Genomic DNA, 20,684 nt, shown 5'->3' on the forward strand with positions numbered 1-20,684 from the left:
TCAAAAAGAAGTTTATACAATATAATTGGATAGAGAAGCTTGTGTATCATTTGAAAATACACGAAACCTAAATAAATCATAGAATAAACTACTTTACATTCCTTTTCTTTACTGTTAAACACATATATATATATTTTTAAAAATGGCTCCCAACTGCAACGCAGACAACAAATACAAATGCTACTGCTCAGTATGCAGAGTTCGATATGGAGGATATAACACTGTATCTGCCCAGACATTAAAGCGTCATGAAAAAGCCGAGAAAATTGTAGAGCTTATGCAGAATAATATCCGTATGCAATATAATTATATTTTTTATTTATTTCAGTATAGCAAAAATTAATAGAATAAATTTATTTAACTATAGAGAACGAGATAATCGAAGAGACATTTGAGGTCGAGAGCAATGAAGATACTATGGATTATATCTTTGATAAAGAAAACTACTTTTTTTTGTTTTCTTGCTATTTTGGCCTAATATTAATATTTTGGCAAAATCGAATGACAATGAAGAAGTAGAAACACCTACTTTGACCAGGGACCTACCTCTTTCTGAGTCTAATGCTGTTTTTGGTATTGAAGGCAATGAATACACTGGAAGAAACGATTTTGACAATGAAGAATACGAAACTGATGGTGAAATGAGTGACGATGAAGGTGCGTACAGTGTTGTAAAGAATATGGGTATCTTAGAAGTTAAAAAAAATACCAATTAATTCCCCTTTTTTTTATTATAGATTTTTCTTTTGAATGTGTTTCCAAATTAGGTTTTTTCCACCATTTCATTGTGGTTGCAATTATCTTATTTGTCTCATTGTATGTCGTTGATGAAGGCGCAGTGATATTGATTTTGATTGTCAACAAGGTGTTAGAATTGTTTAATGATTCATTCCGTCTTCCATTGAGTGTTTCTGGACTAAAGCAACTGGCTGGATTTGGTGATTTAACAAAAAGAATCACGAAGTATACTGCATGTGGTAAATGTCATACGATTTATGATAATGATAAATCCGTTCCATTATGTTGTATATCACCTAAGTTTGGTGGTAGCTCTCTGTGTTCCACAACGTTGTTCAAAGCTAGATCCGAGTCAAGGATTCCAAAAAAGGCATATATTTACTATTCAGTCATATCATCTTTGAAAATATTTTTCTGTCGCCCTAATTTTGAAAACAACATCGATTCTTGGAACTGTGGCCCCAAGGTGGATGGGATGATGTTTGATGTATACAATGGAAAAATGTGGAAAAGTATGTTGGATGTTCGTGGAATCTCTTTCATATATGGTGAGCGCTCTATCATGTTCACACTGAATATCAACTGGTTTCAGCCATTTGACGGGGTGACACACTCATGTGGAGCCATATACCTTGCTGTCAACAACCTTCCGTGCAACATTCGGTTTAAAAAAGAAAACGTCATCCTTGTCGGATTGATGCCAGGGTCCAAGGAAGCAAGCACATCTGACATTAACAACTATTTAAAGCCTTTGGTTGATGAGTTGACAGAGCTGTATACAGGTATTAAGATCAAAACTCATCAATGTCCAAATGGTACTACTATCCAAGCAGCCCTTCTCATGGTTGCCTGTGATATACCTGCTGCAAGGAAAGTATGTGAATTCACATCTCATACTAGTACAAATGCATGCCACAAGTGTAAGCGTCAATTTTTGAGGTTGGCTGAAACGAGTTCTGTTGATTATTCTGGATTCGATTTCTCAAAGTGGCTTCTTCGCACTAAGAATGAGAATTGTAAGGATGCAGAGGTCTGGAGAAATGCAACCACACATGCTGAGAGTCATTGTCTCGAAGTTGCAAATGGTGTTTGCTGGTCCGAACTGTATCATTTCCAGTACTTTGATGTTGTCTGCTGCACAATCGTCAATCCAATGCACAATCTTTTCTTAGGCACTGCCAAGAGAATGATGGAGAGATGGGTTGCAGATGGAATAATTGACAATAAAAAACTCGTTGCCATGCAAAAGGCAGTTGAGAAGATAGTGTTGCCGCCTGATTACATATCACTTGGAACAAAGATCGCAAAGGGGTTTCCCTATATGAAAGCTGATAAGTGGAAGTCTTGGTGTCTTGTATACTCTCTTGTTGTGCTTAAAGATGTTTTGCCATTAAACAAGTTTAGGAATTGAATGCTTTTTGGTAAGGCATGTCGAATTCTGGTCATGCCAAGCATATGTGAAAGTGATATCGCAACAGCCCATAAGTATCTAGAGGATTTCTGCAAAAAGTGTGAGACATTATACAGCCTAGATCTTCTCTCGCCAAACATTCACCTACACCTACACCTCCAAGATACAACTCGCGACTTTGGACCTGTTTATGGTTATTGGTTGTTCAGTTTTGAATGATACAACAGTATCCTAAAAAATATAAAAACCAACAGGAAAACTGGATTCGAGTTGACATATGTAAGACAGTTTGTAGAAGACGTTCATAAGCAAGATATCATCAGCCGTATAATGTAATCCACTAATACACACGCATACATAGATATCCTTCAAAAATTTACAAAACACCAAAAAAAATCATCTTCATCAATTACCTCATACTCTCAATTCTTATTCTCACTCGTTGACTTCATCACTGCCACGCTGGACGTATCAATATTGATAAAAGGCAACAAACCACTCTCACCAACTACATTCCTGTTAACAAAGAAACCAATGTCACCAATGTCAACAACAGAGTACAATTTCCTCGTCGAGTACTACCAGGTTGCGTACAATGACAGGAGGATCTCTAGTTGCAAGATTGGCATGACAAGTTCAGCATTTGTAAACGACCAGATTGAAGTCATAAAGTCCATTGACATTTTAGGGCAAGTCTATAAGAGATGTAATGGCAATGGACGTGGTTCCTACATCCAGGCTTTGTTTGAAGAAAATCGCACAAATGCTCACTATGGTTACGTTGGTGAAATTCAGTATATTTTTGTTCATTTATTCACACCCACAAACTCTCCCACAACACTCTACAACCACAATCACCAGCATATCTTTGCTTTTGTCAAATGGTACAAAACAACATCTGACATCCGTAGGCAACCTGAAGGCATTGAAATATACCAAAATGACTTCTACTCTTGGACTTTCAATCTATTCTCCCAGTCCATTATATCCTTCTGCCAGTCGCAATTGTTGACTACAAGACAACAAGATATGTCAATAAGAAGATGGCAATTCCTTTGCCGCAAAAAATATATGCTTAATTCCTTTTATTTTTATTTATTATTTATTTCTATATTTTATTATTTTATTTATTTATTCTTTATCTTATTCTATTTTACTTTGTTTATTAATATATTTCTCTATTTTTTTATATCTATTTAATATCATTTTTGCTTTTAGTCTGGTTATATATCAATCAAGTGCAAAAACCACGTGTGTTTATGAAGCAAAAAAAAATTATTGTTTAATTGCCCATGGGGGGGATTGACGAAATTAGGTGACAAGGGACAACAACATTCTTTTCCCTGATTGAAGTCTAGGCATTTTTGCCCTTGACTTCAACATTGACTTGTCTGAACAAGTTTGTACTGCTACAAAGTCAACAATCTCCAAGAAATTGTTCAGCTATATTTATTTCATTAGATCTTTATTTTATCATCAGTGCATAACCAAAAATAGTTTATCTCATCGCTTCTCCAGCTGGGACGCTTAACCCGAAGCACACATACAGTTGCAACGTTCATGTCTTCCATGTCAGACTCACCATCTAACATCACATCTTTCTGCAAGAGATGGAGGAACAACATCTCAGAAAGAAGTCCAACTTCAAGGCCCATCTCATTGTCAATCAACCTCCAGTTCGTCAGGTATGTATGCGTACAATGGGCAAGAATCTAAAAAAATGTAAGGTAAATATAATATATTTTTAATAAAACACTTTTTTTTATAATAACCTCTCTAATGCGATTGTTAACGCATGCATTGCGCCGTCTTGTTGCATTTTGTTGCATTGTGGAGTGAGAAGAGCAATAGCATTGCTTGTAGTTATTTCAGATTTTTGATACCACCATTCTGGACCAGAAATTTCCCGCACACGGTTGTGCAAGAACGTAATGATGGAGATAATCAACAAGCGCAGCATTTTTGGGATGGTCGATGTGCTCATTGACGTTCCATCTTCTTCTTGCCTCATTCTCAGCAATGACAGTAGAGTCTCTGGACTTCAGGTTCCTTTTCCAGACCTTTCCATTAATCAATGTCTAAATACTATTTGTTAGATCATTATTCACTGTATTGAATCAAATATATTTATCAAGATCACAGAGCCTATTTCCTGCTCAGACATGGCTGGCACAGGGAGAGGAGACGAAGGGGCAAGGGCTAGCAAGCTTGCTGGCATACTCTCCTGCCGAGCAGCAGCACCAATGTTTCTTCTCTGGCTATCCATCAGCTGGCCTACCTTGCAGTCCATTGATGCAAGCTGCATCATAATGTTCTTTAGGTCTATGGACATCTGATCCAGGCACTCATCACTGCTGGAAACAGATACTAGTTGAGAAGCAATTGCACGTTGTTCAATACTGCCAGCTATAACCTGGGAAAGAGAGGTACTCACTCCACTGGAGATAGATCTACGTCTAGTGTTTCTTGGTGTGCATGGGGCCATTTTCGATATGAAATATTTTAAAGTCATAATAAATATATTTTCTACATTATTACTATTGTTATTTTCCGGTGGGTTAAATATACTTATACATACAAAGTAAGATAAAAGTGTTGCAAAAGTAAGAAAGGGATTGCTATAAAATATTAAGTGAGAAATGTCTTTTCTTTTATCATGGACAGACTTCTTGCAACTATGAAAATAATCACTGGAAAAAAGGGGGGAAATTCCAATGTGCACAGTTACCTGATAACAATGGAAAATGTGGAGCCAATTTTCATCTCAGCAGGGTTTTCTTATGTTCATATTGAAAACGCAGCTTTGTTGTATTCTATTGGTTTGGATATAACTAGCACAAAGATTAATTTTTATTATTATTATAAAGGCCATAGTAAATAAAGTATATGTAGTACTTGTTTCCTTTTTCTCTTAACATTCAAAAACAAAACAAAACAAAAGACACCATGTTCTCAATCCCCCAACTTTACAATGAAAAGTGCTATTGTGCTGGATGTAGTCAGAACGAACTAGGCTATAGTTTTGTTGCCAGAAGAACTGCTCAGCGCCATAACAAAAGAGCAAGATTAGATGCTATAAGATGTGAAAGTGGTACGCAGTTTTTAGTATTATTGTATTAGATTTTATTTGGGTTTTTTGCAGTTTAAACAAAATAGCATTCTTTAATAGAATCTTCTCCCCAAAGAAATGCGATGGAGGTTGATGTTGAACGTAGAAAATATTAATTTGAATAAAAATAATGGAGCTTAACTAAGAAACATATTCTATATATAGCTATTCCAACCCGGCAATATGGAACCACAGAAGAGGCGTATGGTCAGACCAGCTCACCTGTTTGGAAAAGAGTCCTAATGTCTGACGATGATAATGTTTTGGTTGGGAATGAAGAGATTCACAACAGTGAAAGCAATAGTGATGAGAGTGGTAATTATGAGGAGAACAGTGGTGATGATGAAAGCAGTAATGGTGAAGAAAGCAAAGATGATGATGAAGATGTTGTTGAGATTGAAGTCAAAGAATTTGTTGATGAAGGTTGGTGCTGTGCTACTAAGAAATTGAAAAATGAAAATCTGAAAAAAAGGGGGGTGTTAATTTTTTTTGCAATTTTTACACTAGATTCTTTTGCCACCCCCAATATGCCAGAGAACCCAGTGCACAGGTTCATTGCTACATTTGTGGTAATGTTTGCTTCCCGCTATGTGGTCAACAAGGGTGCTGTTGTCTTGATCAAGTTCATCAAAAAACTCTTGACGATTTACGAGCAGGATTTCCAACTGCCCTTGAGCCTTCCTGGTCTACAGTGCATGACAGGTTTCCTAGCCAGGACCAAAGGCGTAAAGAAATTTGTTGTGTGTCAGGATTGCCACAAGGTGTACAAGGAAGGTGTATCTGCTCCTTCTCATTGTGATTTTGTGAAGCTTGGTGCGCACTCATCTTGTGGTTATCAATTGATGAAATTATTGTCATTGGGTGCTTTGATAGCTAAGCGGTCATATGTGTACCAGTCTATCAAACAGACATTAAAGATGTTTTTCCTTTGCCCAGAGTTCGAAAAAAAATCAGACATTGGAACCATGAGTTGAAGATGATGAATACCATATGCGATATCTACAACGGAGCTATGTGGAAGGAGTTAAAAGACAAAGATGGCGTGCAATTCACCCAAGATTTACGTTCATTAATGTTAACTATTAACATCGACTGATTCCAGCCATTCAATAATGTATCTCACTCGTCTGGTGCAATTTATATTGCTATCAACAATCTTTCCTGGGACGAACGGTTTAAGCCAGAGAACGTCATTCTGGTTGGACTTATGCCAGATCCTAAGGAACCAAAGTCTGAAGAGATAAATCACTATCTCAAACCTTTGGTAGATGAGTTGGAGACGTTGTACGTGGGAATGAAGATCCCAACCATTGAATGTCCCAGTAGAGTCAATGTTTGTGCAGCACTGCTGATGGTGGCCTGCGATATTCCAGCTGCTTGGAAAACAAGTGAGTTCACTTCTCCCAACAGTATGTGCGCCTGCTACAAGTGCAACCACCAGTTCCCCCGTCTGCCAAATAGAATCAACGTCGATTTTAGCGGATTTGTCTTTTCTCAATGGAATCTTCATAATGGTATAGAAAGCAGGTTGCATGTTGAGGAGTGGGAAAGTGCTAGTACCCCCTCAGAAAGACATCAGCTGGGGGTCAAAAATGGTGTTCGATGGTCACAGTTGTATCGTCTTGGATACTTTGATCTAGTATGTGGAACGATCATTGATCCCATGCATAATCTTTTTCTGGGAACTCCAAAGAGGATGCTGGATTGGTGGATTGAGGAGAAGAAGATTTCAAAAGACGATCTAGTTACAATGCAGAAGACAGCAGAGACAATGGTGATTCCTGGTGAGTACACTGCTTTGACAAAGAAAATCAGCAAAGGGTTTCTGTACATGAAAGCAGACGAGTGGAAGTCGTGGGTGCTTGTTTACTCTCCTGTTTTGTTGAAGGGCGTTCTTCCGAATAATATGTTCAACAACTGGATCGCCTATGTTGATGCATGTTGCCTCTTGATAAAACCAACCATCACTTTCCTTGAACTAAGCAATGCCCACACATTCCTTGAAAGATTCTGTCAGAAATGCGAAACCACATATCCAACCAAAATCCTCACCTGTAACATGCACCTGCACCTCCATCTTCATGATATCATTTGTGATTTTGGACCAGTGTATGATTATTGGCTCTTCGGGTTCAAGAGATTTAATGGTTTGTTAAAAAATATGAAAATAAACAGAAAAATTGGGTTTGAAGAAACCTATATGCGAAAATGTGTTAAAGCTGTACATAAGGAAGACTATGTCAATGCTGTTCTTCGAGGTCCAAGCCAAGTCTCCTTCTGCCAATTCATTTTTAAACTTATGTCAACACCTATGCCAACCTCTATACCAATTACCACCCCTACCATCCGTCAACATACCTTCCGTCTACAATCCTTTATTGATTATTCCGAAAATCCAGATCTTGTCATCAAAGGCAATGAGCCTCTCCCTCCTTCCGCCTTCCCACTCCTTACAGCAGCATTAACACCAATGAGTAATATTCACTATCTTCATCTCTTGGAATATTATAAGACTGCATACCAAAATCAAGCATTGGTCCATTACAAAGAAGCTTCATCATCACTGTACTTTGTTGACAATCTGATAAATAAGCTTAAATCAGTAAACATTCTTGGCCAGACTTATAAAGGCTAGAATGAATCAGAATATCATGGTTTTCTCATTCAAGCCAAATTTTATAGAAGTATAGCCCAGCATATACTCACATACACAGGTCAAATTCAGTACCTATTCACACATTCCTTTACCCCACCACCTACCAACAACAACAATTGCCAATTCTGGCTTATGCATTATGATCAACATGTTTTTGCTTTCGTCAAATGGTTTATGCCAGCTGACAATCATTCTTGTTCACTTGAACATGTTGATATTTGTTATCCTACGTTCTCTCATGACAGCCATCAAAGCATATTGTCAGTGCATAGAATTTTGTTGCAAGTTGCTACAGCTGAGCATACAACGCATCAAAATGTTAAAAAAAAATACTAGTCATTCCTTTACCACAAAAACACTATGCATAGAAATTAATAAAATTTAACTCTTCTTTTTAAAGAATCTAAAAGAAAAAGACAATTGTAGCATTCATGTTTCGCAATAAGTTTGTGTTTGTTGAAATTATAATGCAAAGGATGAGAGAGAAAAAAGTTTTATTAGAGCTCATCTCTGAAAGCCCACTGAGGAAGAGAGCGCTTCAGTTGACTCGGGACTGCTAAATCAGCATCTCCGCCAAAGGTCTTCTTTGCCATCTGGTGCACATTTAGGTTCAAGCATTTGAGCACGGCTACGTTAACATGCCTCAGAAACTGATTGTATTAGATTACAATAAAAATATTATGTTTATTTTACTAAAAGACAATGGATTGCATTTAACATTATTTATAAAAGTATTTACCTCATTGCTTCTCCAGGTTGGATGCACTGTATGGATCACACGATTGCCTGGAACTCCAGGTATCTCATCCTCCAACTCACCCTCAGACATTGCTGTCTTGTTGATGAGCCCTTTGCAATCCTTTCCCAGCAACATATCAATGTCAGCCTTGCATATGCTGTAGGCCAGCTCACAGCAGTCAAAGTTCTAATAACACATATTTATTAATATTACTCAATATTATTATTTTTATCAAAATACAACACAACATACAGTGGTTGCTTGACTTGCTCTTCTTGACCTTGATCTTCCTGCATCAAGGGCTGATGGCGACTTTCGTTCAGCAGAACATCTTCCACAAAAGTTAGTATAAATACTACTGCGGATTTCGGATGGTTTAAGCCCATCTGCAGCAAACTTTGGCTTCAGATAAGCCATAAGTGCAAGTGTCAGTTCTTTATTAGGGGAGCGATTGAAATGAATTTCAGTATTCCAACTGGACTTGCTGTCATTTGCTGCAATCAAAGCTGCATCATTTGATCTGAATTTTGGATCCCTCAATTGGCTTTGGATAAGAAACTATATATTGTGTGAGATAGTATATTGATAAATTATTTGATGATGCTTTACTCACAAAAAGTCGATTGTAAACTTCTTGATTAACATCAGTAGAAGTGGCAGTGGGAGCAGAGGATGGAGCAGAGGATGGAGCAGAGGCAGAAGCAGAGGCAGAAGCAGAGGTAGGAGCAGAGGTAGGAGCAGAGGTAGGAGCAAAGGCGGGAGCAATCTCAAGAACATTATCAGAAGTTCCAATAAGAGTATCCAGAACTTCCAAAGCATCAGCATTGCCTATGACAATGCAGCCAATTTTGGAATTCATATCCTTCAGACTTTGCTGCATTGCGTCTAATCTAGTGATCAGATCCGCATGTTCTTTTTATGGATGGGGAGCAAGTGTACGATTGACTTTAGGTATTTTCTATAAATTAACAAAACAAATAAGTATGAACTATCTGTATTATGATTTAACATTATATATATACAACATAGTGTTCTTTGTATATAAGAGTACTTGTAAAATATGGTTTTTTGTATATATGTAAATGTGATTATATGTTTACATTTGAGTGTGAGTGTGAGTGTAAGTGTAAGTATTTGTAAAAGTGCGAGTATAGCAAAGTAGCTAATTAATATTTTGAAAGAAAATATATTTATTGACAATAGAGATTGTTTCAAGAATAAATCTAAATTGCTCTCTTACACAAGCTCTGTGTAAGATACAATGGAAATATTGCTTTTGATTTTATTTCATTATACTCTTTCAGTTTCTTTTGAGGGCAAGCATTTGTTTTGATTTCTTTGTTACTTTTGTAATTTTTATTTTTATTTTTTTCCTCTTTGTCTCATTCTGGCTTGTCTTTTTCTTTTCTTTCTATTTTCTCTCTCTTTTCAAGTTTTATTATTTTTATATATTTTAGTAGGTTATATTCTTTTTAAAAAGAGCTTCATCACAGATAACAAATAAAAATATTTATATATTTGGCTGCCATAGTCACTTGCTTCATCATTCTATTCATTGTTTATTATATGTCAGGGTTTCTATGGTAAGGTGGCGTCTCTTTTTTCATAAACAACTAAAAAAAACACTGATACATTCTGTTGCCATAGATACTATCAGTCTTTTTATTTCTGATGCATCCTCTTCACAATGTCCATCCCGATTAGTAAACGTTAGTAAGCATTGTCATCTTCTTCTAAAACTTTGCTGACTTTTTTATAGGTCGTGTCACCAAAAACATATACTACAACTAAACATGACAACCAACACGGTAATATTTTATAGTTCTTTTTATTTATTACATTTTGCTTTCATATTTATCTAACAAAATATAACCTTTATTATAGATGAATGACCCTCTCTCAAACATTTTCTGCATCTAGAACTTCTATCTCATGCTACTGTCATTGACATGGTAAGACTTGTTTTTTCTTTATTCTCTTTATATGTACCGTAATATTATTACACTGTATATTAATATAATACAATATTCTGCAAGAGACTATATTGGCTCTTGACAAGAACTATCAAGGTTTACAAATACAACTGTTTGCTTTGGGTGTGTAAATTAATTACTATATTACTCAATTTACCCAAACTAATTTTTCCAATCATTTTCATAGTCAAAGTAGTCATACTGGGTGTCATGTCCAACATTCCTGATATCCTCTTGATTTTCCCACTTGTATCTGATGTTTTTAATGTAAGTATATTTTATACAATATATTTTTTAGAATATTTAATATTCTACGTATATAATTAACACCCTTATAATTTTAGAGAACAGGTATCTTCAAGCAAGCTACACATCACTGGGTTTTTTGAGAGAAATAATATCTGCATTGCATTGCTCAATTCAAATAGTATGAAAGATGATGAGAAAAGTGGTCCAAAATATATAATTGTATCACTAGACTGTAAACCTAGAAATATTCTTTTCTCCTAATAAACACAAAATAAACCAATTAGAATTGCAATGCATATATGGGGGGAGAAGTATTTTGCAATTAATTGTACAAGAAGGAGTGTCTAGGATTGGCTCAAATTTTTGTTTTGGAGATTATAACCATGGAAAAGTTGGCTTTTCAATGAAATAAACCATAGAAAAGTTGGCTATTCTATTAAATTTCATGCTTGTTCATTGTTCTTTTAATCTAAAACAAATATAAAGTATTACAAGAAATATAGTTTTGGATAAAATGCTTTGGTGTAATAGGGAAACTCTATATACAGAGAATGCTAATGAACTCTGCTTCTTAGCTGCCCAAGCTTTTTCTATGTTCAAAAGTTGATCTTTCTACTTAGTAGAAAGGTGGCTTCATACCTTTGTGTAATTTTTCTGATCATATGAAAAACCTGGTCTTTACACATATATTTTGACAGTTTTTAACAGAAGAATACCCTATTATTTTTTCAGTGAATATGTGTTACTATTAGCTTTAGATATCTTGATTTGGCTCTTGGTGTATTTCTATTAGATTAAACAATACTTGGGTCTTCTGTTTTAATTCTCTATTTTCTTTTTTGGTTTTTTCTTCTTTGTTTTCATTTTTTTCAGTTTTTTTCTTTTGTTTCTTTTGTTTCTTTATTTTTTTTCCTCCTTTTTTCTTCCTTTTTCTTTCCATTATTATTTTCGTTTTTATCAAAGGACTTGGGTAAGCAGTTAATATGTGATTGAATATGTTCATTATACTTACTCTCTGTTTATATGTTTATATGCATTTCTAGTCCTGCTAATAATCTAATATTCTTAAGCATACTTCTTTAATTTTTGATAATGTTATTCACGCGGCTTGGTATATCCCTGCCTTAAATAAAAGATAAAAAAAATTGAAAAGGTTTTGACTCTTTGTTAATTTGCTATTTATTTTTTAAAAGGTACATGTCTTGCATGCGATTGCAAATGACTACTACAGTAATGTGTCTGGTAAGCATAAAAAAGATTATAATATTTGTTTTTATACTAACTTCATTTTTTGTCAATATTATTAATTTGAATATATTAAAATATTAGCCTGGTTTTTCATTTTGTTTTCAAAATACTATCAATGCTGTTTATCTTGATAAGTTTATTTTTAATACTAATGTTTATTTTTATTATTTGAGACATTCTTTACAGCTATCTTTTATAAAACAAATACAACAAGCACAATGCTATTGCACTTGTTTGTAAGAATGCATATTTTCTTGAAATAATAAAATACGTCTTCTTTGATATTTTAATTAATTTTTTTTCTGTTTAGTCAATGATACAAGTCATGTTTCCAGCAGTCTGTTCAGCATTATATCTAAAATACATTCTTATTCTTTATATCATTAGACAATAGCTTCTAGTATATATTTTATGTCTTTATTAAGGATAGCCTAACTAATCTTGTGATAATCAAGAGTTAGCTATAAAGTGTATTATTAAGCAATATAATCCAAGTTTTTTTTTACAAAAATAAAAGTCCTATTTGTAAACTATTCTCCTAAAACTATTTATAAAGAAGTGTGAGAAGATTATTTTCAGTCAATCAAATGAATGTATTGTACTTTGTCCAAAATATAAGATCCAATAAATTGCTTAAATTTGGAGTAAAAACATATTTCCCCCATCATGAAAAAATGTTTCTATCTGTCTTCTCTATTCCTAAAGAAGAAGAAAATATAATGTTATACATAAAAAACTTTGTATTTTTTTTGCTTTAAGTTTCTGAGCTGGTATTATAAGGTAGAACTATATGACTTTATGAGTGAAATTCTTTCTACAGAACTATTGTATTCATTATTTAGGATAAAGAATAAATGTGCACTAGACTCAAAATTGTTTAAATTACAGGGGAATTTAATTCTTTATATCAGTATTCTGCCTTCTTTCACATAGAGTAAGCCAAGCAATTTTTCTAGTGTTGGTTTTTGGAAAAAGGCAATTTTGTGAAAATGAAAGAAAGAAATTAAAATTTTGAAAAAAAATTAAAAAGGGATTTTCAAAAGAATATCTGAACTTGGTAGAATATGGTTTTTGGACTAAGAGTAGGAACATTATTATATCACGTATCATTACTGATGTGTGTGGTATTTATATTTGTGGTAAATATTGACAGGTGATATTATCATAGTTTTTAAAGTTTGAATGCATTCGTAGATGTGAAATAACCTCTCTTTTCCACAAGAGAGAAAAAGACAAACTCAAAAGAGAATGTAGAATTAAAGATAATTAAATCAATAAGAGAAAAATAAGAGAAAAACAGTATTATTGATCAATCTCAATATACTTGACTCAATATACTCAAGTAAGCAAACAAGTAAATTATCAATAGTATTAAATATTAAAAGAACTTGTTGTCAGAAAATAAGACAAAAAAATTCATGTTTATTAAAGCAGGTATTATGATATTTATAGTTTTGCAATTGACTTGTTGAATAATTAAATAAATAAAATTATAAAAAAAATATAATAAAAGTTGTATAATTGACAATCTATTAAATGTGATTTGTTCTTTACTATCATTAAGTACAAATAAAATAATATAATTATTAAGTCATAATCATGAAGATAATTATGCTTGTAAGAATATATAATAAAAATAATATTAATTCCAAGTTGATTTGTTTAGTTAAATATAGTGAGAAAATAAGATACAATGTGTGGTTGCCTGAAGTTATTGTTGACAGAATAATGCTTTTTCATTGTAATTATTGGTGTTTTGCTCTACAAATAAAAAAATTGCTTTCTATTCAGCCTCGGCCACCGTTGGAAAATCAAAAAATAATAATAATAGAATATAATTTTCTAGAATTACAAAGAATTCTGCAATGTCATCGCACTGCCAGACAACCGAAATTTTGGTACACATTGATCATTATTACAACATTTCTTGTCATTACAAGAAAGCGCGGATGGTTAAGTGGTATAATCTTCGCCTGCCACGCGAAGGGCCCGGGTTCGATTCCCGGTCCGCGCAATACATATTGATTTTTTTGCGTCGATCCCGACTTTTGTTGGCCTTCCTTTTGTCATGCTTAATTTTAGTGATACACACTGAAAAAAAGTAGAAAAATACTGACATGTATATATGGGCAAACGGTACTAGAATAACGTGATATATCATAGTTGATATTTTTTTCCACTAGGTTTTAAGTTCATCTAACACTGTATGTATGAGACTTACAAACACTACAGTATATGTAGATGAGGGTTTCCGCAAGTAAGGTTTGGTAGCACTTTTGATATACTTGTTATGCTTAATAAATAAATAAAAATATTTAAAACTATGGATTTATCTCAGTATTCTTGACACAGAACAGGAAAGGTCAAAGATGGATTACATCATATATATTGCTCCAATGGTTTATCTGTACTACACCTCACCTTTACTGACCACCTATACTGACAGTTCTTTAAAACCTCCAATCATCAACAGCAAAAAAACACGTCTTTAAAATTATGGACCAGTAATATGTTCTTTATTTATTTGGTTTCCCATTTTTATTAGGTTGATAATGGTTTATGCTTTTATTTTTATTGGAAAGAATAGAATGTTTCTAGGTTTCAAATCTAATAAAGCTATTCTATATTGTCAGCTACTTCTTGCTTGGTAATCTTGTTATATTTGGGATGAAAATTTTTCTACAAAAAACAAATACCTGAAGAAAATGAGATGCTCGTTACCTTTTTTTAGGGGTAAGAGCAGTACTCTTTGAGAATAGATAAAACATTAGTGATGGGAGTGCGTGTGTGTTTTATACTGAAAATTTTATGCACTAATTAATACTTACATTGGAAGTACCCAGTACAAATGGACAAAGAAATAAAACATTTACAGTAAAGCACGGGATTATGATTTCTTTGACTATAAAATGATAGGAAAGAATTAATTTTTGTGAATTGTGTGATAGAATAATTGATTTACATACCAAAGGCAAATGATTTCTTTGCAGACCAAGATATTATCTGTAAAGCGGTAATATCGTCTCTAGTAGAGAATATATATTAATATACAGTATAAATAATATTATTGTATGTATAGAAGTAAATAAAAGGCTTACCATGGCAATGACTGTAGCATGGGATGGAAGTTCTTGAGGAATGGCACGTTTGTAAGAGGGATGTTCATCTATAATAGAAATTATATTCAGTTAGATAAATATTAAAAAGAAATAGATTAAAATAAAATAGAATATTACTGTGTCAATATCCGTGTTTGATTGTAGAGAGTATTTTTAGCGATGTGGCCTATATTAAAGAAAGAAAAAAGTCAGAATGATTGTATGGAATGATGGCATAAAGTATATTTACTAACCCTGGCTAATCTGGATAACTGTTGTGAAGATGGCGCATCAGAATGAGACAAAGAGTGAGTTTCTATGACATTAAAATATATTGTTATTTTTTAGTTATACATAAAGAAGTATATATTTCTTTTAAAATAAAGAAAGTGCCTTATCATAAAACCTTGTGAGTGTAAAGAGTGAAGAGAGAGAAACAGAGAGAATACCTATGATAAACAAAAAAATCAATTCTTTTGTTCTTTGTAAAGAAGTATTTTGAACCAAAAACAATCTTACCAGAAAAATTTGCAAATATAACAAGAATTGAAAAGAGAGAGAAAAGAGGGAAATAACAAAAAACGAATAAAAAAAGTAAAAAAAAATCTTAAAAAAAAAGAAAAAAGTGTGTTTAAAACAAAAGACTAAAATGATTTCATCAAGTCCCAAAGCAATATGAAAACCGATTCACATCCCAGTCATTACAAGAAGTATTAATAGAGATTCGTATATCAAATATATTTTGAATATATATAATAATCATACCTTTCATATAATACACTTTCCCTTGCTCTTACTCTCTTGCTACTTATTACACTTATACTCCCAAATCAATACACTTGTTCTAACAATTCAAGTATGTAAACTTGATACGATTTATTTTTAATTAAATTTACATAAATTTAATTGTAGAATGACAGCAATAATAATAATATAATCTGAAACTAATTATTATAACCTTTCATTTTATTATATTCTGTAGACAATGACTAACACAAGACGTGAACGCGCAATTGCCCTTCGTCCTGTTGAGATTACCAATCAGCAGCTTATGGAAATACTTTCTACTGTGAGAGCTGATATGCCTACCATAAAAGGACAGATTGGCAATGTTGAGCAAACTCTGACCAACATGAATGACAGAATTGGCGTTCTTGCCACCACCAGCACCAACACCATCAGTGCCATAGATAGTTTGGCCAGAACTCCCCTTGCTGCTCCTGTGAGAGCCGAACTCACTGTTGCTGCACCTGTTGTCATCTCCAACCATGAGTCTACCCGTGAAGAATCTAATGCAGTTTATGTGAGTAACATATTATAAAATATTTTATCAATTCATTTTCTCATGATTTATTTATCAGGCTCATATTTACAACCTTATGTGGAAACCCAAGCTTAGCTTGAGAACGCCAGAAAATATCCTGGCCAACAACCTCAAGCCCAGATGGGATACAAATGTTGCTTTCAACAAATCTCCCAACAGGGAGATAGCTGAGAGACTTCTTTCTAACCTTGAGCGCAGGTTTGGTTCCTCTAGTATGAGACAGAGTGACCTCTGAAAGAGGTTGCACACTAACTTCACTAGTAAAACCCGTCGTGAGAGAATGTCTGATGATGAGATAGTGGAAACAAATGCTCTTACACGAAGAGCAGCCCGTGCAGATGATGTGAGTATTATGCTAATATATATAGTTTATAGTTGAAAATTAAAAATAAAAATAACAAATTAACAAAACTTATTACTAGAATGAGTGTCGCCGTGTACTGGCATACAAAGACAATAAGGAGGCAATTGATCTTGTAATGCTCAGAGACTGTGCCAACACTCTCCAAAAAGCAGTAATGTCAGATGGAGAGTCTGCCAATGAAATGGACGAGGATGGCATAAAACATGTCATTCATATTGTACAACCAGGCTGGAGAAGTGATGAGATAGATTAATTTGGAGTAATACTTTTGTATTGGTGTATTATTATATTGAGTAAATTATTAATGAATGTATTTCAGTGCAACCGTTTCATTGCACTTGTTGACACTTATGCTGTCCAGGCCATGGAGTCAAGTGCTAATCAAAGGATCCAGAGGATCACTACTAGTGTGTCCAACTCAGCAGTCCCAGATAACATTAGCCCCAATTTTTCTCGGTGAGCTCTTAGAGACAGGCTCTAAATAAAAAAAATGTTTTTTTCTTTTTATCTACGTATTACTTTTTACATACACAATACTATCAATATATATAGGGAATTTGTACTGTTTTTTTTTGTATAAGAAAAGGAAATTCAAGTGGAGGTTTTTTTTATTTTAAGCATAAAGCTTTTTTAGCAAATCAATTACTAATATCTTACTAACATTTCTACTTGTAGTAATCCTAGCTGTAGCAATCTCTAAAAAGATGCGGTGCACAGATACAATGCAATGGCGACTATTGGGGGAGAAGGTGGGGAGACAAAACTTAAGACCGTCATCCTCACGCGATCTATCAGAGGAAGTATTAAACCACTTGATATATGCGAATACATGTCAATGATCATGAACCATGCGAGTCAGGTAGAGATTGCTGTAAGAAGGGTGTGTAAAGGAGTGTGTGAAGAGATACTGTATTTGTTCAGCATAGGCTAGGGTATTTGTACTGTCACTACCAACAAACATTACGTGGACAAGAGAACCACAACTAGCCGAACCGTTTTTACCACAGTACTGTTGACCAAGTAAGTCAATGAATTTCAACTTTGTGATTTCATTGTCAACAAAGGAGTTTGTGAGCGTGGCATATTGGTAACTGACAAGGTTGGGAAGATCATAGGATGTTTTGTAGTGCTGAAGCAGATGGGCACAGTCGGTTTCATCCATCAGTAATGATTTTTTTAGCTGAAGAGGGAAAGTCGAAGGAGGGAGAGGTTCGTTACCCTTTGGAGGAAAATGTGGGTTGGACGATGCTAGTAAGAATGATTGCAATCAGAATGGATGGGAGGAGAGAGTAATGACTGTGGTGGTAGGTGTGAATTTTGGAGAAAGCTTTGAGAGAATGTTGAAAAAGGGGACGTGGCTAGAACTTTTCAGAACAGCATTGGCATAGTCACCCTTGAATGCGTTTTGAAGAAAACTTCTCATATATGTTGCCTCAAAACTATCTTTTCCGTTTGTCTTTATATGCTTCAACAGGCCATTGTATCTCTCAAACCCAAAGAGCCAGCAACCGTACATGGGTCCAAAAACACGAATGGTCTCGCGAAGGTGGAGGTGCAGGTGCATGTTGCAGGTGAGGATGGTGGGAGTGTAGAGTTTGGTAGCCTTTTTGCAAAACATTTCCAGATAGTCGTGGGTGCTGTTCACTTCATCAAATGTGATTCTTGGCTTGATAAGATAGCGGCATGCACAGACGAAATTCATTCAGTTGTTGTACATTTCAAATGGTAGAACACCATGCAGCAGAACAGGAGAATACACCAGTACCCAGGATTTCCAGTCATCGGCTTTCATATAAGGAAAGCCTTTTCCAGTCTTCGATGTCAGTTTTGTATAATCCCTCAGAAGGACCATTGTCTCTGCGATTTTTTCCATGGCAGCAAACTCTTTGGCTCCAATCGTTTTCTTATCGACCCACCAGTCCATCATTCTCTTTGGCGTCTCCAGGAATAAATTATGCATGAGATCAATGATTGTTCCACGTACTAGATCGAAGTATCCAAGGCGTTGCAACTGCGACCATCGAACACCATATTCGACCTCCAGCTGGTGCCTTTCTGAGGGTGTACTCGCACTCTTCCACTCCTCAGCATGCAACCTGTTCTCTACACTGCTACAAATATTCCAAAGCAAATAATCGAATCCACTGAAGTCCACCTGATTTGTGTTGGGCAATCTGGGGAACTGGGTTATACACTTGTAGCACGCACATGTACTATTGTGGGCTGTAAATCCACTTGTTTTCCTGGCAGCAGGGATGACACACGCAACCATCAGCAAGGCAGCACAGACATTAGCACCAGAAGGGCACTTGTAGGTCGGGACTCACATTCCAACATACAACTGTTTCATCTTGTCTACCATGAGCTTGAGATAGTTATTTATCTCCTCGCATCTTGGCTCCTTGGGACCAGGCATCAAACCAACCAGAATTGTGTTCTCAGGCTTGAACCGTACCTCTCAAGGCAGATTATTTACAACTAAGTAAATTGCACCAGAAGAGTAACTAACTCCATCGAATGGCTGGAACCAGTCTATATTGAGTGTCAACATCAATGAGCGAGGACAAGCAACAAACGAGACACCACTTGCATCCTTCAGCTCTTTCCACATTGCTCCATCGTATATGTCGCACATAGTATCAACAATCTTAAGCTCTGTGTTCCAGTGACGGATTTGCTCTTCAAAACCAGGACGAAGGAAAAGAACAGACAAAGCTTGCTTGAGGGACTGGTACAAGTATGCTTGCTTTGATACCAGTGCACCTGAAGTTGACTCTTTCATCAACTTACAATCACAAGGAGAGCGTGCACCAACATTTGTGAAAACACAATGGGGAGGTACAGACATGTTTTCTTCATAGATGCAATGGCAGTTTGGACATGACACAAATCGCTTGATGTCTTTGGTGATAGATGAAAAGCCAGTCATTTTATATATTCCAGCCAGACTTTTGGGAAGTTGGAAATCTTGTCCATAAATCTTCAAGAGCTCGTTGATGAACTCAATCAAGACAACAGAACCCTTATTGACCACGTAACAAGATGCAAACAGTACTGTAAAAGTAGCAATAAATCTGTGCACTGGATTCTCGGGCATACCAGAAGCAGTAAAAGGGTCTTTTTTTTAAAAAAAAAATTAACACACATTTTTTTTTTAGTTTTTTTTTATTTATTTAAAACTGACCCTCATTGTTAAACTCTTCAACATAAATCTCGGCAGTGTCTTCTTCGCCATTTTCATTACTGTCATTGTCATCAGTCGTGTCAGACTCATCACCATTGTAGTCATTACCAACAAAGACGTCATTGTCAAACGTTGAGACGGCATCCAAAATAGGTGAGTTAGTCTGACCGTCCATTGCTTCCACAGAATCGGATTGATACATTGGGATTACTACAAATATGGAATATAATAGTTTATTATTAGTTTTTCTTCTGCGTTTCAAATAAAAAATATCTTACTTTCAGTATCTACTTCCATGCTTCTCTTTTCAGCTATGTTTTTTAAAATAATAAAAAATAAAAATAAAAGCGATTATTACTCGGTAGACAGATAACAGCACTGAATAAATTATACAACTCTTGAATATCTCAGTACCTTCAAATCTAGCTCTTTTATTATGATGCTGAGCAGTACATCTCGATACTCGGGAAACTCCTTGATCATTATTATTGCACCTGATGCAGTGGCAATCAGTGTTGTGCATTTGAATGGAAGGAAACATAGTGTATGTATTTTGAATTATAAAATAAAAAAGGAAACAAGAGTGCTACA

General features: G+C 34.9%; 9 protein-coding genes and 1 non-coding gene across 10 annotated transcripts; 6 read left to right on the forward strand and 4 right to left on the reverse strand.

Moving 5' to 3' along the window:
• Positions 1-142: 142 nt before the first annotated feature.
• Positions 143-2,368, forward strand: PHYBLDRAFT_172991 (hypothetical protein; the record flags this gene model as incomplete). Its single annotated transcript, XM_018436922.1, has 6 exons — positions 143-293; positions 368-515; positions 539-657; positions 768-1,204; positions 1,856-2,092; positions 2,165-2,368. The coding sequence occupies 6 exons, from the start codon at positions 143-145 to the stop codon at positions 2,366-2,368; spliced, it is 1,296 nt and encodes a 431-aa protein (XP_018286610.1).
• Positions 2,369-2,683: 315 nt separating this feature from the next.
• Positions 2,684-3,228, forward strand: PHYBLDRAFT_63521 (hypothetical protein; the record flags this gene model as incomplete). Its single annotated transcript, XM_018441133.1, has 2 exons — positions 2,684-3,056; positions 3,128-3,228. 2 exons carry the CDS (start codon positions 2,684-2,686, stop codon positions 3,226-3,228), a joined length of 474 nt encoding a protein of 157 aa, XP_018286611.1.
• A 232-nt stretch (positions 3,229-3,460) lies between these two features.
• Positions 3,461-4,634, reverse strand: PHYBLDRAFT_73741 (hypothetical protein; the record flags this gene model as incomplete). The annotated part of the gene is made up of 4 exons (XM_018442907.1): positions 3,461-3,592; positions 3,697-3,861; positions 4,033-4,227; positions 4,290-4,634. 4 exons carry the CDS (start codon positions 4,632-4,634, stop codon positions 3,461-3,463), a joined length of 837 nt encoding a protein of 278 aa, XP_018286612.1.
• Positions 4,635-8,411: 3,777 nt separating this feature from the next.
• PHYBLDRAFT_150167 (hypothetical protein) lies at positions 8,412-9,533 on the reverse strand (the record flags this gene model as incomplete). The annotated part of the gene is made up of 4 exons (XM_018432421.1): positions 8,412-8,564; positions 8,654-8,839; positions 8,906-9,211; positions 9,267-9,533. The coding sequence occupies 4 exons, from the start codon at positions 9,531-9,533 to the stop codon at positions 8,412-8,414; spliced, it is 912 nt and encodes a 303-aa protein (XP_018286613.1).
• A 791-nt stretch (positions 9,534-10,324) lies between these two features.
• PHYBLDRAFT_150168 (hypothetical protein) lies at positions 10,325-11,015 on the forward strand (the record flags this gene model as incomplete). The annotated part of the gene is made up of 6 exons (XM_018432422.1): positions 10,325-10,342; positions 10,413-10,461; positions 10,574-10,605; positions 10,690-10,738; positions 10,814-10,893; positions 10,971-11,015. The coding sequence occupies 6 exons, from the start codon at positions 10,325-10,327 to the stop codon at positions 11,013-11,015; spliced, it is 273 nt and encodes a 90-aa protein (XP_018286614.1).
• Positions 11,016-13,988: 2,973 nt separating this feature from the next.
• PHYBLDRAFT_150169 (hypothetical protein) lies at positions 13,989-14,615 on the forward strand (the record flags this gene model as incomplete). Its single annotated transcript, XM_018432423.1, has 3 exons — positions 13,989-14,128; positions 14,339-14,380; positions 14,462-14,615. 3 exons carry the CDS (start codon positions 13,989-13,991, stop codon positions 14,613-14,615), a joined length of 336 nt encoding a protein of 111 aa, XP_018286615.1.
• Positions 14,067-14,137, forward strand: PHYBLDRAFT_t207. The gene has a single exon. It is a non-coding gene; the product is annotated as a tRNA-Gly (tRNA).
• A 124-nt stretch (positions 14,616-14,739) lies between the features above and the next one.
• On the reverse strand, positions 14,740-15,993 carry PHYBLDRAFT_172997 (hypothetical protein; the record flags this gene model as incomplete). The annotated part of the gene is made up of 6 exons (XM_018436923.1): positions 14,740-14,802; positions 14,952-15,025; positions 15,090-15,126; positions 15,222-15,289; positions 15,472-15,537; positions 15,987-15,993. 6 exons carry the CDS (start codon positions 15,991-15,993, stop codon positions 14,740-14,742), a joined length of 315 nt encoding a protein of 104 aa, XP_018286616.1.
• A 213-nt stretch (positions 15,994-16,206) lies between these two features.
• PHYBLDRAFT_150170 (hypothetical protein) lies at positions 16,207-17,369 on the forward strand (the record flags this gene model as incomplete). The annotated part of the gene is made up of 5 exons (XM_018432424.1): positions 16,207-16,524; positions 16,583-16,743; positions 16,807-16,888; positions 16,968-17,126; positions 17,229-17,369. 5 exons carry the CDS (start codon positions 16,207-16,209, stop codon positions 17,367-17,369), a joined length of 861 nt encoding a protein of 286 aa, XP_018286617.1.
• Positions 17,370-17,741: 372 nt separating this feature from the next.
• On the reverse strand, positions 17,742-20,634 carry PHYBLDRAFT_63514 (hypothetical protein; the record flags this gene model as incomplete). The annotated part of the gene is made up of 8 exons (XM_018441131.1): positions 17,742-18,157; positions 18,275-18,570; positions 18,625-19,083; positions 19,237-19,364; positions 19,386-20,026; positions 20,094-20,303; positions 20,372-20,404; positions 20,508-20,634. 8 exons carry the CDS (start codon positions 20,632-20,634, stop codon positions 17,742-17,744), a joined length of 2,310 nt encoding a protein of 769 aa, XP_018286618.1.
• Positions 20,635-20,684: the final 50 nt, after the last annotated feature.

The sequence above is a fragment of the Phycomyces blakesleeanus genome (assembly GCF_001638985.1).
Source record: "Phycomyces blakesleeanus NRRL 1555(-) unplaced genomic scaffold PHYBLscaffold_24, whole genome shotgun sequence".
In the NCBI taxonomy this organism is placed as follows: Eukaryota; Fungi; Mucoromycota; class Mucoromycetes; order Mucorales; family Phycomycetaceae; genus Phycomyces; species Phycomyces blakesleeanus.